The sequence below is a fragment of the Lasioglossum baleicum genome, chromosome 2 (genome assembly GCF_051020765.1).
Source record: "Lasioglossum baleicum chromosome 2, iyLasBale1, whole genome shotgun sequence".
Classification (NCBI taxonomy): Eukaryota; Metazoa; Arthropoda; class Insecta; order Hymenoptera; family Halictidae; genus Lasioglossum; species Lasioglossum baleicum.
In genome coordinates this window covers 8,220,417-8,240,615 of record NC_134930.1, presented here as the reverse complement: position 1 = coordinate 8,240,615, position 20,199 = coordinate 8,220,417, and the positions used below count along the sequence as shown (strand labels likewise).

General features: G+C 38.8%; 1 protein-coding gene across 3 annotated transcripts in view; it reads left to right on the top strand.

The window, feature by feature from the left end:
- Positions 1 to 20,199, top strand: part of LOC143219220 (protein O-mannosyl-transferase TMTC1-like) — a 719,300-nt gene that overhangs the window by 273,802 nt on the left and 425,299 nt on the right. For all 3 annotated transcript variants that reach the window (XR_013011281.1, XM_076445179.1, XM_076445165.1), the window contains exon 2: positions 16,832 to 17,009. Coding sequence is in view for 2 of the 3 variants with exons in the window: in XM_076445179.1 (XP_076301294.1) it covers positions 16,832 to 17,009 (178 nt within the window). In the remaining variant the exon portion in view is untranslated. The remainder of the gene's footprint in view (positions 1 to 16,831; positions 17,010 to 20,199) is intronic.

Sequence of the window (20,199 nt, the reverse complement as noted above, 5' to 3'; positions counted from 1 at the left end):
TATTCGGGAAAGTCTACAGAATTTTCTGCTGCACATAACAATTTAATATCTTTTATAATAACATCACAATATTTGTTTAAAGTTGAAAAATATGTTTTTTTTTCAAAGCAATGTTCCTCAAAAACTGTGCACATAGGAAAAAAAATTAAAAACAAATTCGGAATCACCGCAAAAGACTCTATAAGAAGGACTCAACAGTAATTAGAGAACATAAAAAAGTTGAAATTTGTTGGACAGTGTAGTTATTTGTAAGTGGACGCGTAGAGGATATATGATGGTCACCTTCAATTTTTTATATTAGAATGTTATACTTTTCTATGTACTATCTAATACGGCATTTTAAGACGCGTACAGTGACCTACGTCTCAACCAGGCTTGCCATATTCCGCGCGTGCCAGGCCCCTTATCGCTGCGCCCCTCGCCACGGTACTACGCTGAGCCCGCCCCACTCTTTCCACTAACACTGACGCGTACCGCTAACTTAGCTTGCTCCACGCGGTACGTGTCAGTGTAGTGGGAAGAGTGGGGCGGGCTCAGCTTAGTACCGTGGCGAGGGGCGCAGCGGTAAGGGGCCTGGCACGCGCGGAATATGGCAAGCCTGGTCTCAACGTCATTCAAGATCGTTGAAGGTCAACTGCGATGGAAAATATTCTACGTCCTGTACGTCTTACAGCTTTGTCGCGAGAAAACTAGTCGCTTTCAGTGCTGGGTACGTTCAATGTTAACGAGATTCTATAGTATTTGGAAATTAACCGCAAACAGTGACTCTTACAATTCCACGTGAATGTAACGTTGGACAGCGCAATCTTCTGCCGCCATGAGATAACTTCCGCGTTACGTTCAGTTGGCCTGCGTTCGTTCTATATTGCAATGATCGATCACCTACGGAATGACGGAGGATTCATACTCGGAATGACACAGATATTCGTGTTGCACGCGTATACTCGGTCGCAAAACAAAACAGGTCATTACGCGGGGTGACGCATTTACGCAAATAATCTGCCATTAATTATCGATTTCACGGGCCCCGGGTGACCGATGAGAGAGGTCAGATAAGCTCTTGCAGGATGCGCAACGCATTGATCGAGCATCGGCCGGTCAGGCGTTGAATTTAATTTTCCGTTGGTGAGACATTGAGCGACGACTGACGGGAAACGTGAAAAGAGATCGCTAACTCCCACGGAAGCTGATAGAGTTCGGTATGCAGCAGACAAATCCAACAATTTGCTTGCTGAACAATTTTTGCTAACAACAAAACGGCACAGTTGAACAACGTTCTAATCCATCATCAAATAACTAGACTGCGAATCTTTATGCAAAATAAAAATTGTTCAAGCCAATTGCACGAAACCGAAGTTGAATAAAAATGTATATTCTTTTTAAATCATATTAAAAAGTAGGAATTAATATCAAAATATCCTTGGATTCGTCTAATGTGTGTTTAGTTTTGTATTTGACCTATTCATTTTTACCATAAATGCATAAAATCCGCTGTCTATCAATAACATTCCGAAAACCAATTAATGCCAAGATAATCATCATTTCTTGCTAAATATACAATGACTCGCGTAGTTGTTCAGATATCCTTCGAATCAGAATAATTAAGGTCATAGACATTTTTGCACGGACTTTCTATTCACAAATCTCCACCGATCCAGAGGAAGAATCATGCTACGACCGGCTTTACACTTATGTTTTATACTGTATCCTGTATAACGTTAACTTAGAACAAATGTAAAAGTTCGATCAATACCTTTTGTTTATAATAGTTAACAGTTTTATTCGACGCCTGTGTTCGGGGTAAAAACGCAACAGAGAATCAGCGGTCTCTTATCTTTGTCAGCTACTGTATTTCCGTTACAGTATTACGTCTTTGAAGGCGACACCTACGGCTAGTCTCAAGAGGACAATCGCCAAATTTATAATCTCCTCGGAAATAGGTTCGAAACTCTTCGACCACCTCGCAGACCTAAACACGTGCTTTCAGCAGATACCAAATTGAAAGAGGAGCGTAGAGATAAAGCGAGCGGTTGTCTCCGCTCCTAGCGGTTGGAATCTACTTGAACAGTGTTCACCATGTAATTAGGCATTCAACCGATTCGGCCCTAAGCGCTTAATCGGCTTTGTTTCGACCTGACATCCTCTTAAACGCATGGCAAGTTAGGCCAACCCGACTTCCGCGTTTCGTGCTCCGCCGCCGTTACTTGTTGACAAACGCTGCTGGCATACTTTCCACGTCAAGTCAGACTAACAGTCGGCCGAATGCTTCCCCCTGAAATATTAAATCGTCTAGAAAGCCATTCGGAGCTCGATGGAATCGCTAAACCACCGAAAGTTCGACCGTGTTGACATCTCGTTGACCCACGGAGACATTACTTCTCGAAAAATAGAATCCCTGGAAAACGTTCCACGTGGGTACTTTCTCGACAAACAAGACCAGTCACGCTACTTAGATCATAGACATGCACTTGAGAAGGGAATATGTGTGCTAGGTTAATTGTGTCTAATGTAGGAACAAGATTGTTGAGAAATAAATCCCAACAAAAACATTCTGTAAACAGGAGCCAAGTTCTTATGGCCGTAAAAAGTTGTGAGATCAAACAAAATACGGCCAAGTTCGTTAGCTTAGAAATACCTCTTGCAATACTGAAAAAAGCATTTGTAAAAATTAGTTTAAAAGAACAGTATTTAATTTTTAAATAGTCACATGGAGGGCTAAATTATTCAAACTTTGCCGCTACTCTTTAAACCAATGACCATAAAAGGTGTTAGGTGGCGGCCAAGTTTGAATAATTTAGCCCTCCATGTGACTCTTTAAAAATTAAATACCGTTCTTTTAAACTAATTTTTACAAACGCTTTTTTCAGTATTGCAAGAGGTATTTCTAAGCTAACGAACTTGGCCGTATTTTGTTTGATCTCACAACTTTTTACGGCCATAAGAACTTGGCTCCTGTTTACAGAATGTTTTTGTTGGGATTTCATCACTTTTTGTTGAAATTTCATCAATTATCAAGTTTATGGTTAAGCCTTTTGAAAATTTCGTTATTTTTGAGGTAGGACGCACCGTTTCCGAGATACAGCCATTTTTTAATTTTTATTTATTTTTTTTCGAAAAATCAAAAGGCCACATACGTCATGCGGTTGGGCATACCCTACATGCCTCGCGTATGTTCTTTCGAAAATTTCGTTATTTTTGCGATAGGACGCACCGTTCCCGAGATGCAGCCATTTTTAAATTTAAAAAAATCTTTTTTTTAATTTTTTTTGCTTTGGGTTAAGCCTTTTGAAAATTTTGTTATTTTTGCGGTAGGACGCACCGTTCCCGAGATATAGTCATTTTCTATATGTTCTATCCTACGTACCTATTTTGTAATGTTTTTTTTTCAATACCACTCCTTTAAGGTGTAAAATTTCAAACTTTGACAATTATTCCTTTGAGGGTTTGTTATGGTAGACCTGTGTGCCAAATTTCAAGCTTGTAGGTCAATGGGAAGTATCCAAAAGGTTTTGATGATCTGTCAGTCAGTCAGTCAGTCAGTCAGTCAGTCAGTCAGTCAGTGACAAAAACGATTTTTGAGGTCCTATATCTCGGAACCTACTAATGTTGGAAGATTAATGTTTTGTCAATATTGAGACATGATAGCATTTAACAACTGTACGAAATTACATCTCTAAAAAACGGCTGAGTTGTTTCGTGTAAAAGGAGGTAGTGCAAGAACTTGGCTGGTGCACTACCGTGCACCTAGATATCTGTCCTTTATTTAGAACAACACGACAGAAATAACAAAGATAGAGACAGTACAATTATAATACAAAACGTATCCGTATTCGCAGATTCCTAATCGTAAGCCGTAAATCGTAATCGTTAACCGTGTGTCGTAGCCGTAAGTCGTGATCGAGTTCGTATATCGTATCGTGGTTCGTATCGTTGCGTTTTTGAACAAAAGACGTTCCGCGTCCTCTGCGGCCTGGCTTTATCATCGTACACACAGGTGCGTCTCGGCGCACCTACATGGGTTTTTCGTGACCTAGCCAGGGTACGCGCGATGACACTGGCCTAGGTTTACTTGTTAGTTCATTGCCCCGGTCCTCGACTGTTTACAGTGGCTAACGTGTGTCGTTTGATGTTTTTGGTACGAGGGCAACGACTCGGTCGGTTGATGGCCTTGCCGATGTAATCATTCCCACACTAACGAGGATTGATCTCTTGAAACTTGATATTTTCTTGAATTGGGTGGTATTTAAGGGTGGGCGGATACCCGAAAATTTAATTTTTATGATGTCCAAAGCATGTGGTGCCATTTAAAAAAAGTCAAAGTGACTCACTTTTTTACGTAAAAAGCATTTTTTCAGATTTAAGAATATGCGAACATGTAGCTCACCAAGTAGTGAGAAACTTTTGTCTAAAATATTCTCTAATTGCACTACTGGAAATGCCTAAAAAATGGTGACATAATGGACACACCCTGCATACTTTGTTCAAGAGACGAAGCAGGAAACTACCAGCGTGCGTCCTCTGCTGCCTATCTGAGAAGGGTAACATCAACTCTGTCGCGCTCGGGCGGCTATGTTTACGTTTACTCGTCTCGTTATATTTATTAAGTAGACCTAGTGTTAGAGAGCAACGAATAATAGAACTCACAGTAGCTTGCTGTGAGCTCCAGTATCTTGTATCCATAGTGAAAAATATCGATCTCGAGGTCCGAAGAGGAAAGTAATGTCAATAGATAAATCTCGTAAATATATCACATTATTGTGAAATATTAAGTTACGTGACCCGATCGAATCGAGCCTGTACGCTGTAAACATTTCTCTCACTGATTACAATTCCCCTCGCCTGTTCGTCTTGCCGTTGGAGGGTAGCACATAAATCCCGTTAACACCGAACTGCGCCCGGTGTCCTCGTTTTTTCCTGTACACCCGCCAATTTCGCGCGCAGCGTTTCTGTCTTAACCTCGGGCTCGTAACCACGACCGTTTCGAAGCAAGAATACAATGAATGATGAACCCGAAACTGTTATTCGCGACCGACCGCAGCGAGGCCTGATACTAACTGTCCGACCGCAACTACCCTCTTACTACTGGCTAACCGCTGCCGGTACTATTACTACTGTTTGGCCATGCTCGTCGACAGCTGCTAGCTAACCGCTCTGCGGCCGATCGATACTTATTCCTACTCTTCCGTCATAAATGACCAGACTGCTCTTCTGTTCCGGCAACGCGTGTCCGCGTCAAGGACCAGCGAGCGCAGCTTTCGCTCGGCCCTTCGACTTCCGTAAAGCTACTTCCTCGAAACTCTCTGGCTAGAATTGCCAAGACCTCGTGTTTGGGTTTCTGTCACGATCGGGTGCTACCAAAAACGAGAATACAGTGCTACACAAAATCATAAGGTATTTTACATGTTCATACAGGCTCAAAGGACAATTCAATATCTTTTATAATACCATCACAATATTTGTTTAAAGTTGAAAAATATTTTTTTTTTAGAAGTCTTGTTTCTCAAGAACTGTTCGTCCAGGAGAAAACTTAAGAGCAGATTCGGAATCAGCGGATTAAACTCTATAAGTATCACCATCACAATGTAATTGTGAAACAAATTTGGTGTTGGACAGTGTTATTAAACGATACTTTAACTTACTTTTGGCACTCCAAATTTTGTATATTTAATATAGAAAGATCAATATCTTGATAAATCTTCAGATCACTGTGATTATCATGATAAATTTTGATTTCAACATTACCATTAAATATGTAATCAACTTGTTTATTTTTATAAGTGAATAAATATTACTGTTATCGTGATTTCATTATTGAAAATATGAGTATTAACTTACTTTTGTTATCCACTGTACAATATCAGATAATCAGTTATCACAATACCAACTTATTTTAAACAGTCTCCTACCGTAAAACGTAGTTAGGAAGCGCATCGACTCGATGATATTAACTCGTATTAGAGATTTGCAACCGTCGTTGAGTTCTGCACGATTCTCTTCGTCGGTCACGCGCAAATCACTCTGCTAATGAAATTTCACGTCCCGAAGCTGCGCCTTTGCAAGGAACGAAACTGCCGAGGAAAAAGTGAGCGGCTTCATCTATGCAAAGGACGGAACAAATAAAAGAACCGCTCCTCGAGACATCTTAAGCAGACTCAATGTCACAGACAGCCGGCTAAAGGATTTAATTAACTAATGATACCCGGTCTTTTAATCTTGAACTGTATCCAGCTTCACTGATAACTACTTGGTACGCGATGCACAGTAGTCGGCCAAACAAATATCGTAATATAAAGTTTTTCACAATTACGATGGTGTAAAACTAGAATTACAGTAAAGACTTGATCGAAGAGAACGGAGGCCGTACCATCTGCGAGAAATGAATATCCCCTCTATTGCGGGGCATACCCCGCGGGAAGCCCAGGCAGCTCGAGCTGCATCGGTCGCCGAACATGCCGTGTAGTCCGATACAGTGTCTGGTATATCGATGTGAACCACTATTAATCCAATTACAAAACTTCTTTATTTTTCAGTACTTTTTTATGGGACTTTCATAAAATCATTTCTGACATTTTTCTGATTAAAATGACACTAAACACGATGTAATGTGAACTGTATTTACTGGTTTAATTGACGGTATGTAGTCCGTGTTTACACGCGATGTGCTATTCTTCGTTCGGAGCGGTGGGCGAGGTCACAAAGAAATAGTAGAACCACAGGATCTAAAGGCCGCTATTAGACTAGGCCACTGGTGGCGCAACTTGGTGGCGCCACCGAATGAAGAGCTTTTATGAATCGGTAACTGGTGGTACCACCAAGCGTTCATTCCCGCTGTCGATGCAACGCTGCGCTGAGTCGTGCATTTATTTATTTTACGATAAATGTGGTGGTAATTTGAACGTCAATGTCGTCGATTGTTCATGTTGTCGCGATGCTGGTTGCGCCACCAGTGGCCTAGTCTAATAGCGGCCTAAGAAACAGCAAGGACTCGGGGATTTTTCTTAGGTCAAGGATTTACTGTACTTCTGTCCTGTTAGGACAGCCCTGAGATACGTCATTGCTATTGAAGCGGAGGAAGAACCTAAAGTCTTTCTTCTTAATAGTGAAATAAAGTAACAAAGAGCTAAATGCATCAAGGATACACTTTCTCTTGAAAGTAGCAAAGAAGTATTGTCCGTATCGTAAACCATAATTAACCATAGATCGATAGAGTATCAAATTCTGAGTATAAAAGTGTCGACCTTCATATGTCCTAAACCTAATAATTAACGAGATAATATCCAAAGAAGAAAGAAAATTGTTTGGATAATATCTCGTAAACTATTGGATGTAGGACATATGGAGGTCAATACATTTTTACTCAGAATTCGATAGTCTATCGATCGATGGCATAAAAAATACCTTATTCCATTTAAAAAAATGAAGTTTACCTTCATATCCCCCAAAAAAATTACATAAAAACAAAAATTGTTTTGGTATCGTATGAGCCCCATTTTACCATTCAACTTTGTTCTTCAGACATTTGACGTATCTTTAGAAACAACAAAGATATTCAAGGTGGTCAAGGTAGCTGGGACACCCTGTATGTACAGGGTGAGTCCGAAGAAACAGAACACCTGAATATCTCCGTTACTTTTCGTTGTACAAAAAAACTTCTTAGGACAAAGTTACACTGCTTGAAGGGCCACGTGTAACGGTGTAAGGGAAAAAATTTTCAAGGTCATTTTTTACGAGATTTCAAGGTCATCGATGTTTTTTAAATGGAATGATATATCTTCGTTAACGTAATGTTGTAGCTGACAAAATAACGAGTTCATCCATGTAACACAATATGACCTACAAATGACCTTCAACCCAAAAAATGGAATAAATAAAATTCAACGCGTAAGATTCATTTGCTTTATTTCTGTTAGGCAAAATGTTCAAAAATATTTCCTTGAGCTGCTATACATTCATTTAGCCGTGAAGTTACAGAACGTACTGCTGTGTAATTCATTTCTGAGGGAATCGACGCACAAGCTCTGACGATTCTTTCTTTCAAGTTTCTTTCATGTGGTTCATGAAACATCGTCTTTCAGCCGCGACATATAATTTCTTTACACCCTGTACAATATAAGTGGTTTATTGAAATATGCATTTTCTTCCGATACCATATGGAAACACAAATAAGTATGGTGTCCTATGTTTTTTCCCTGACTGTATGGACAGTCCTCATTTATCAGAGGGAAGCGAGATTCACGCAAACATTCAGCCGAGGCCGAAGGAAATGCAGAATCTGGCCGTAGCTCGGGCAGCTATGTATGTCGATGCCACGTGCGTTACGAGTAGGAAGCCCCGTAAGTGCAAACAGGAAGATCCTAAATATGCAGCCCTCATACCCTTTGCGCCGTGAGCTCCAGTGTACCCTTGCGCCTTGCGAAACGAGATTGCGTCTCGGAAATGTTTCGAAACGCCCGCGCTCGTCGGTCTCCGTTTGCTAACTGCATACCACGACCGGGAGAAACGAGAACATCCATTTGTAAATACATTGTTAACCATCGTTGCGTTCTCAGGAATGAGGCAGGCCAGAAACGGATTTACTCGTGGAATAATACTTTAGTCTACCGTTACTTGCCTCCTTTGCCTTGCTCGAGCAACTTCAATTTAATAAGTAATTCATTTTACAGTAATGATATGGCAGCTGTTGCTTAAAGCTTAGTCAATCTCCCTACACCCAACAGGTGAAAAAGTACCCATTTATTGTTATGAATATTTCAAAATCATATACATAAGTATTTCTTCATAATTGTATGGTACATATTGTATTTCCATGCACCTACTTGTTTAAAATTTGGAGTAGACTGCAGATTTGATGACAACAATGAGTACATTGAATACGGAACAGTAAAAACATTTCAAGAATTTAAAAATACTGTGATTGTATAATTTCTAACTTATTAAAATGATTAAGAAAAGAAATAAATGCCCATGAAGGTTCTGTATTTTGGAATGAATGCAGGTAATTTTTATTTTTATTTTATCTTTAAACTATAGGAGAATTTTTTTTGAAACTACTTTTGAGTATCACTTGAGGGTTAATCTTTTACCCTACGATTCCCTTGTAGCTCATTAGATCGTTTCTGACAATCATAATTTCCCCGTATATAATAAATACATTGCACGACTGTGTTTTCTGTGAGTTTTATATTAGTGTTTTCTAATATGCTTTCTCTAATATGCTGCTTCTGATGATAGAGAACTAGAATTCACAGATTTGGTTTAAAATAAATTAAGAACATGTTACTTCATAAAATTAAAGGATCCCTACAAAAAGTAAAGAAATATAACAGCCTTTTTATTGTAAAATATGAAATTATGTAAGTTTGAAGGCCGATAATTTTTAAACTATAATTTACTGATTTTATGTAGCATTGTTTAATTTTGTTTCCTAATTACCTAATTATGCATACGAACTACTGTTAATTCGTGTTGGATTCCTGGTGGAAGCGTTGTATTTTAAATTCATAGTTAGCGATTACAGTAATTTTGGCATTGTTGCTCCTGATTTCAAAATTTGTTAACCCCACTCTTGTAAAAAATCCAAGTTTATTTCATTTAGGATTCTATGAATACGCTTATAATAACGCGAATTTGCATAAAGACCCGCTGTTTTTCAGACGGCATAATTTAAACTGATTGGAAGAAGCGATGGGGAACATAGGAAGTGAAGTTGAGCCTCGGCTGATTGACTGACTTCGTATTTTCAAGGGAAAGTGGGATGGATGAAAACGATGTAATGGAACAATGAGTTAGAAAATTTATAGATACTAAAAAAGCTTCTCATTTTATGATAGGTCTTGTAAGATTTGTGAAAAGTGTATAGACCTGTCTACACACACGACACTCAAAATATTAACGAATTACTGCGATTGCTCGAAATTTTCCTTTGCACCAATGTCGGCCGCGGCTTTGTTTAGGAGTTATTAATGAAACACAACGGACCAATCAGAGCGCGACCTAGACGCGAGTTGGCACAGTCGGCCCGGCACGCCAACTGTCTATTGGCCGACTGTGCCAACTCGCGTCTAGGTCGCGCTCTGATTGGTCCGTTGTGTTTCATTAATAACTCCTAAACAAAGCCGCGGATAACATTTTTGCAAAGGTAAATGTCCCTTCAAATGGTCTCAGGAACCACCCCCTTTCGGGAAGTTCCGAATTTTCCATTGAAGTCTCGGCGCGGTCGGCGCGGTAGACGCAGTCATAAAAAAATAGTGTCCCTATACGATCACTCCCCGTACAGAACACGGCTGTTGGACAGTAAATGTGGATTTACTGTGGTAACGTTTTAAAGTTGATCGAAGGGGACTATGAAACCTATCGTATGATGTATGTCGCTTAGCGTTCCTTACTGGCAATGCACCCGCTCATGGACAAGCTTGGTCACTTTATGCAGTCGAAAATCGTCTAGGAATGGTAGTGGGGGTATGCGGAATCTCGATGACGTTTCTCCGAATTTTCCAAGCTGCAAACGTATACTTTCCCATAAGGGGAGAGGTGTTTATTAGAGCGTGTGAGCCGGATCTCTTATACCAATACGTAGTTTCAAGAAGGGAGTAAGAGCCTACTGTTAAAAGATATTAAACATTTTTCCGAGAGGGATATGTCATTTAAATTTTATGAACGGGTCGAGTACACCGGCCGTGAGTGTTAGAGCTAATCTCCGAGGAAATTCGGTAACGGTAATCACTTCTCAATGGGCCATAAAGCCGTAGTAAAATCTGCGTGCAAACTTGCAACTGACACGGCCGAGTTCTTTGGTTGATCCAGGGCCAAGGAGAAGACAGGATACGCCTCCGCCCGGCCAGGGTCCCTGACACCTGGAACACGGCCAAGCTCAGGTTCGCTAGGGGCGTCGAACTTATGCCGTCGACAGACTTTCAAAATTATTGCTCGGCTCGCGTCAGCAGCTACGGTGTTTGTTTTCTTCCTGATGGTGGCTGGGTTGCCTCGTCTATTTTTCTCGCCCGATCCTCTCTGTCTTCTGCGCGCTAGCATCTTCGCGCGTCCTCATCTCGCCTCATGTTCACGGGTAACAGGAATCGATGCGCGGCCAATATCAGCGGGTCCGTATCCCGGAGAAAATAAACTATTCGATGATCGATAACCGGGCGAGAATGGATCCGATGTTTCGCGAAGCGTTTTCATTAAACGCAAGACACATGGCGTGTTTCGCATCCGCCGAGCGCGAGAGCGCGTTCCCCTGGGGAAAAAAATGTTTCGCGCCGTGGAGGATAAAATGAGTTGATTTATGGCACGGCTGACTGCAATCCGATTATCCTGCTCGACTTAAGCGGATTCGAGTGATCACTCCATCACAGTCCCGCTTTGAATCCGTCCCGCTTATAAACGAGAAGACGCCAGCGCTCACTATTTGCTTTAATCCTTCCGATTAGAGTATTGTTGGGGAAATCTTCTTAAAGATTAACAGACATACATGGAGACACTCGCGCATGTCTACATTTAACGCTTCCCATTTTACTCACCGCTGTTTCGTTCACTAAAACTCGCGGAATATGCCGCTATGAATGTTCGGATTCGTGAGAATTCACGAAATTATGCTGTCGAATAGAATAGAACATGAGGCGATTATTGCTTAACGTTGGAAACACCGAGTAGTACAAAACGATCAGTTTTTCATTTCATAGAAACATTTCAAGAGTGTTTGCTGAGACATCGTGCAGCACTTTAATATACGCACGATTTAATAAAGTTATATTATTACTTTCTGAAACCAGCGACACTGTGATTGTGGAAATTGCAAAATAAAAGTCTAAAATGGATCGTTTCTTGGATACTTTAGAACTTAGCTCCTTGATACGAGGAGTGAGTCTCCAATTTGATGACTTATTTATAATTAAAAACAATAATTCTATTGAAATTAAAAACAATAAAAACATATATGACACGTAAATCGATAAAAACATATATAACACTTAAACATTAAACTCACACTCAGTCATATGACATGCACACTTACGTCATTCTTACAACATCTTACAAATAGTTTCCTGAATGTCGATACAGTGTCAAAATATCACGCTAAAACGGACGATAGTAAAGCATAATGTTTAAAAAGTGCCACGATAATGAGGATTGAACCGGCGAGCAAAACCTATCAGGACATAAAGCCCGAATTGTACAGGAAATTTCGACGTAATTTCGAAACACTTTGACATAAATCCCGTTGAGAATTTGTGGTACCTATGAATTGAACCGCAGAGTTCACAAAACGACAATACAATAAATAAAGAAGAACGGCATAAAATTAGCAATGATTATTTGAAAAAAATAATTAGTAACACATGCCAAATTATAACTTAAACCAATAAAAAGAGTGTCCTAACATTTTTATGACATAATATTTTGCATTTCTCAGATTTTTCTATTTAACGCAATTATTAATAAGCAGTCTGCGGATCTTTGCAAAATAAAAATTATCTGCATCGATTGCAAGGAATAGAAACTAAATTGAATGGTATTTCTTCCCTTAATGATTTTAATAGAGGAGCAATCATGCATTGACATCTTCTATTTGAAAAATTTTCCAACAATTTTGAATTTCATCTACTCAATTTTGCTATAAATGCATAAAGATCCGCGGTCTATTAATAAGAAACCAGCCGTTTTTTGGAATACATCGTTTATACTGTACTTTAACATAATTCGGCTCAGTTTTACACATAGTTGCATAAATTAGGTTGCATAGATCTTTGAAATATACTATCCTCTTTTGGTCACACTTCGAAAAGAGGAAAGGTTTTTAAAAACAGGTCCGATCAATTATAAAACCACAGTGGTGATTCCCTTTGCTAAAAACATTTCTATGGAGATACGTAGAATTTTCAGGAAAGTTGGGATTCATACCATTTTTAAAATACCTTCATATTTAAAGAAATGGTTTCCACCTATATAAGATAAATTACCACTTCTAAAAAGTTGTAACGTAGTATATGAAATACCTTGTAAAGGTTACAACCAGCATACATAGGACAGACTTCTCGATATTTGAACACACGTTTAACTGAACACAAACGTAATATTTTCCTGTCTCCTTCACAACACACGGCACTGACGAAACATTCATTACAGTTCGACCATGCATTTGACTTCGAGAACGTAAAGGTAGTTGACAAAGAATCTAATCTACAACTGAGATTATTATTAGAAACTGTTCATATGATTAAACAACAAAGCGTAAATCTTAGGTACGAAACACCTAAGATTCATGATTACTACGCTGCGTTACTGAACCAGTAATGTCCGCGTATGATGAAGTTTCTTATACATAATATAATTTTCACAATTTACATTCAGCTACAGTGGGTGTACAAAGTATTCGTACACCTTTTAAAAACTAATAACTTTTTTTATAATCGTGCCAAACGACCTGATTTTTTAATAATCAATTAGAAGCATTGGTTTACGAAATGATATGCAAGAAAAATTTTCCAAAAATTATAATTTACAAGTCTCCATGCAGAAATAAAAAAGGCAATTTTTTAAAGTTTTTTATTTGGGCCCTTAATGAAAATTTAAAATATGTGTTTTGTGGATCTGTGTTAGTTATACACATGCTTTAAATTTTGATCGAAATCGATCAACATATATAGGAGCTACAAGCGGTTAAAAATGGTGAAAATCGAAGTTTTACACGACTTTTGATCAGTTTCTGCTTGAAATAAACAGAATCGTCCATCTTTCGATGCGTGTCGTTTTTTCCTGCGTCCACCGATTTCGATGAAATTTTCAGTATGTGTATAACTAACATAGATCTGCAAAATATATACTTTAAATTTTTATTAAGGGCCCAAAGAAAAAAGTTTTAAAAAATGCCTTTTTTAATTTTTGCATTTAACCTTGTAAATTACAATTATTTGGAAAATCTTTTTCGCATATCATTTCGTAAACCTTTGCTTCTTTGCATTATAAAAAAGTTATTAGTTTTTAAATGGTGTACGAATACTTTGTACACCCACTGTATACATATATACAATTTCGTTGCAAATGTTTTGAATGCCAATTTTTCAGTACCACAAATTTTGATGGTACATTGTAGTGTGTTTAGTGAGGAAAACAGATTCTATTGGCATTTGAATTTACCACCCAGTATTGACTCAGCGTCCATAGATCACTTGGTTCTGATTGGCCAATTTTGAATACATCGTTCTTATGTATGTTCTGTTTGATTTGTAACCGTCACTTGGTTCAGTTCAGTGTCTACCGGCATGGAATCAGATCGCTTTTAATAATTTCCAATTGTATTTCTTCTGATATAGCAAGTATGGCAAAGTGGTTTATTTGGTATCGTCATATTATTGTTACTGTTAAGGTATATTATATTCACATTATTTTTCCGACGCAAAATTTTACTCTTGAGAATGATCCACATCAGGATCGAAACGTTGAGTTTTTGAATTAATTTGCAAAATTGCTTGTGTTTATCATTGATCGAACCTGTGCGCCGATACCATCACACATTTATTATCAAAATGACGATCGAAAAACATATTGAATTTGTTGCATAAATTGTTTAGAATTCAAAATTATATTGTGTCCCACTATTTATTAGTGACCGACTGTAAACGATACTCTAATTTTATGAAGATCCTGACAGTAGATATATATATATATAGTACTTTGACGAAGCGATTCATCCAAATGCAAAGACCAGGTAGCATTGCAAAGCAGACAGTATACCGCAGTAATTTCTCACAAACTCCCGCAACGGCTCGGCATGTAACCGAAGAGTTTGAAGCTAAAGCCGGCACCTGAAGGTAGAATGAACTTTAATGGGTCACGCGTAGTCGTAATTATCTAATTACGATCATGGCTCGCTGATTTCACTTAGACCCCTATCGGGAGGACTGCGTGGTTTCAATTATCGAGTAATTAGATCAAACGAAATTAACCGTTTATTGGGATGCTTTGCCGGAGTGCTGATCGGAAGGAAAGAACCGCTTTCGGTCTGGCATTCTGTCGGAAAATTGGATTCGACGTCGTTAAATGGTATTGTACGTTAAGAATTATGGTCGTGATCATCAGGATTAATTCCCGGACGTCGACCACAGTACAATAGGAAATTTGCAAGAACTTGTTCCTTTGTTGTGGCACATAATCGCTACCTTTTCTGAGTAATACTGTTCATTAGTGTTATCAGCAATTTCATTTCGACACAAATATTAATCTCCGTACATGCGAACGGTTTCCCGATTCCTTGGCAGAAAGAAAACCATTGTCACTTCCAACTTCATCTTTGTATCAAGTTTGTGTCTTTTATTCTCTTCTCATTACGTAGATATTTAGAATCATCGTCGCAGATATGAAACTACATTTCGTTAGTAACATATTTAACATTTTTTTAAGTGAAAACCTCTTTAGGCGCATCGTGTACGCAATTGCTGGGAGTGGATGAGTCTGATCCGTCACGCTGCGAAGTGCAACGCTTTTTGAGTAAACTCGAGGGAACCGAGTTTAGCCAAGCGAGCGAGACACAGACAGGTGTGCGTCGCTGACTTTTTACTGGACAGTGAATGAGTCTGATCCGTCACGCTCCGAGGTGAAACACTATTCAGCAGCTCTCCGAGTTTAGCTCACCGTGCCAAAGAGATTTTCACTTCGGTCGTGCGGTCTTATGCAAACTTTTCCATCATCATGGAGCATACAGGGTGTCCTAAAAATGTTGTACTTCCTTGAAAGGGATAATTCCTCAGATCATTTGAAATCAATGCCAACGCCACGGCGCGGCGCGGCGGAACCTGTCGCCGAGCTGGAACTCGTCCGCTGTAGCCGTGCTCTGATTGGTCCGTGGTGGGTTTTTCGTTAATAACTCCTTAACCAAGCCGCGCAGAACATTTTGAAAAAAAACGATACTTCATGTGTCTTTGACAACTGGACAAAAGTTGTTGGACCTTGGTTGGGATGTTCTACCCCATCCACTATATATTCGCCAGACCTCGCGGACTCAGATTTACATCTATTTCGATCATTACAAAATTTGCTTTATGGAAAAAACTTCAACTCTTTGGACGAGATAAAAAATCATATACAGGGTGAGTCCGAAGGAAACAGAACCCCTAAATATCTCTCCGTCACTTTTCCTTGTACAAAAAAACTCCTTAGGACAAAGTTACACTGTATGAAGGGCCACATGTAACGGTGTGAGGGAAAACATTTTCATTTTTTTACAAGATTTCAAGGTCATTGATATTTTTTTAAATGGAATGAGGTATTTTTTAATACATCAATCGATGCAGCTGCACATTCGTTACAAAAAAGTACTAGCCCATGTATGTCGAAAAGTTAGTAGTTCAGGAGATATTTCAATTTAAATAACTCTAAAACACCATTGCTGTCGTGCTAAGACGTTAGCGTTCACTTGCTAGTGTAGAGTTGAACTTGAAATTGAAAAATTGACGTTGAAAATGAAATTGAAGATATGAAATTAACGAATTGAAACTGAAATTGACTCACCCTGTAGAAAAGTTTTTCGCCGAGAGACCTGAGAGATTCTGGAAGGACAGAACTTTCAAGTTGCCTGAAAGATTAAGAGAGGTTGTGGAACAGAATGGCACCTATATAATTTAATAAATGCATACCAAAATGTAAATGTGCAGCGTTTCAATTTTCCTTCAAGAACGGCACGAACTTTCCGGACAACCCAATATATATGTATTTACATAATTCGGTGTATACTATAGCTCCGAAGCTGTTAGCACTGTATACCGTACACGTTGAAAATATTTGTTGACCAGAAATTAACCATGTAGATTTAACATTCGTCTTCTTCTGCTTACAGAATGAACTACCTGATGTCAGGATTAACACCGAGCTGGTATCACGCGACGAATATTGCCTTGCACGCCATTGCATGCGTTTTGGTCACAAGGGTGAGCCTAGTTGTGGCAGCGCTGCGTCCAGGATTTGCAGCCCTGACAGGGTTGCTGTTTGCTGCTCATCCTGTGCACACTGAAGCGGTGAGTAACGAGGAATTTTGATACGGGTGGGACAGCGTGTAGCAGACACGGGGGATTGTGAGGTAAACACCAGTCAATTCCAGGAACACGCCTTGTGGGCATCTGATATATTTAAAAGACGCATTTGATTATGCTTCCGCACGCGTTGGCAGAATCACATTCAAGATTAAACGCTAAATATAAATCTAATGTTTTCGATTCTTCTTCCACAAATTATTAGGTCGTCCAGAAAATTCTTCGGATTTCTTGCTCAGAAAATGTAATCAGCAAAAGACAAAAGATAACAGCCACAGAATATGAACGCAACATACGCCAGTGCTTTTCTAACCTAATCATTGGCATTGATTGGTATCGTTAAAATATTACAGATAAAAATTTCTCTGTCTCAATCAGATCTTTCAACTTCGATGAATGTTCGCAATATTTTCATCCAGCTTTCTGCCATCGAACAACAACTTGATGTGTCAGTTTGCTTCGAAGCTGTTGGATTCCAACGAAACGTGTACGCTATGGACCTAATAATAACAACAACAGAAATAAGAAAATAAATAGATAGGAAATGAGAACACACGGTAGCGGCTAGTGTTGCGTTGTCGAGAAATAAATGACCGTTTGAAACACGGCCAAGTCACCGTTGTCTCGGCTGCCGTAATAAAAACTGTCTGGTTTCTCTATTTTGTTTTGTACGTACGGTCATTATAATTAAAGTCGGAAGGATTGAATGTAAATCGTAATGATAAATTTCGTCTGAAAACATGTGTTACAAGTCAGCCTAATTATATGTTAAATAAGGAGGGCTGAATTTTACAATCCCCCCTCCCGCAAGCTTCTAGTACCAATTATACGTCATTCTATTCGTTTCGATGTGCTGAATGCGAATATGACCTTCGTTTCTGATGGAAATTACAAGTTTCCGAAATTCTGCTCGTAAGTGTGCGTCTGCGACACATATTAAATATCTTCCGTATTTATACGGTCCTATGAAAAAATTGTACAACAAATTTGGTGTTGGACAGTGTAATTAAAACACTATTCTTCTTCACGATGTCTTATCGTTTTGACGGACCGGTTTTTCATGTAAACTGATATAACTCCCAATACACAACGTAAATAATAGCAGTTACTTCGTATGTTACTGAACAGAGGATACTCTATATAGATCTATATACAAAATCTTTGTACACATCTTGGTATTGAGAAACATAAGAAATCTAGAGGTGTCTTATCGTTTTGTCGCGGACTGTACTTCCAAACAATCCAAACAGCTAAAGACGTAATCCAAGCCTGTAACTTCGGTCATAGGCGTTTCTGTCACCTAAGGAGAGTTTTATATTTAATTTCGCATAATCGTAGTCGGATTCAGCACATCAAAACGAGTGGAATAATTTATAACAGGTGTAAAAAGCTTGGAGAGGGAAGGGAGTAGTTCAATTAAAAAATCTTACCCGAAGAAGCTTTGGTCGATAAGCTGTAATACCGTTTCCTAATTATGTTATTATGAGCGTAGTCCAATATTGCTTGACAAAAGGACCAACCAATTAGTCGACTATTTAACGGAACCGAAGCAGTTCCACGATCCCATTTACATGTCGCCTAATCGATCCGGATTACGTAGCTACTCGCCGTGTGTAGTAACTCTGAGTTCCGACGCTAGAAATTAATCCCTCGTTTTCGCATTCCTGTGGTTGCAAGTTTATCTTAAGCCGATCGGGAGGGGTTCTGGTACCGATCAACGCCCGGAAGCCCCTTGTTCTTCTAGTTATATCGTACGCACACTGGCCAAGGACAATGAACTTGGACGTCACCGATAATGTTTATCTACTTAACCTGATTCAGCTAAGCGCATGATGGTGACGCTGTACTCGTCGTCGTTCTCGGTTATCTGCTGTTTCAGAGGGTCCGGGTTTAAAGAGGATTGGGGGTAGGGGCTGGACCATACAAGAACAATGGCCGCTATTGCGCTATTGAAACGGAAGATTTACGCGGTTAAAAAATTTACGGGATCTAAGTTGTAAAATATAAATACGTTGAACGTTTCGCAAAGTATTAGGTTGTCCCAAAAGTTTCTGTCGCAATGCGTACATTTAATATTGTTGCATCACACAAGTATTAGGTTAGGTTAACCCAGACCTAACCCAGTCCGTTTTATTATCAAGTAATGAAAAGTTAATAAACAGATGATCACGTTGTTTGTACATAATTGTGTGATGTTACAATATTAAATGTACGCATTGCGAAAGAAACTTTTGGGACAACCTAATGCATTGTAGTCTAAATTAATTCGGGGATAATTCGGGTTAGGTCTTCGAAACAGGGTGGAATAAATTAATATGTGATTAACACTACCATAACAAGTAATATCCTTTCCCTTTGTTTTGTTACTTAAAAATTTCTGCTCCTGTTTCGAGAATAATCGACTCTTTCCAAAGGGTTCCCGATCATTTTTTAATGTGTTTTGTATCTTCGTTTTAATCTATTCACAGTATGACATTTATCGACCCTCGTGTATATCTCCGAATAGTTTTCTAACCTTTTGTCATCAATCATGACCAAACATTTGAGTTCTTCTTCAAAATGTCAGCGTTTGTGCTCATTCCGCTTTGTTCATTTTGTCGTTAGTTCCACATTGGAACTCTTTCAGCGCGTAGATCTTTGGAAACGAAGTTTCGATAGAATTCAATGATCCATGGACAGTTATTTCAATATATGAGTAACTCACAATAGGTCACAGTGGGATGGTCGACTTTAATTACCTTTTTCTGGCGAATCTAAAGCAAAAATAAGCAGACCTATGTCTGAGCGTTTTTGACATTACTTATTATTTATAAAGATAATTTACATTTAATCCAAAAAATATCTTGATATTCAGTTACTCGAATTAATATTCGGACGCTCTAATAAAGACGATAAATTTTTTAATATTGTACTATACGATTTGAACATTTTTGGGAAGCTAGAGCAATTACTTTACTACAGGATGTGAAAAAAGATTTTTTCAAAAATAGCAATTCATCGGAATTGTAGAAAAAGTACTAAAAGTTGCATTTTACAACTTTTTTTATGTGGGCCTACTCGTATATTTGAAAATTTAAACAGTATAGCCGATGTTCGTTGTAAAAATATCTTTATTTAAAATATATACATTTCAGAACATAGGATAGGTTCTTTAGGCCGCGAATATTAAGACTTA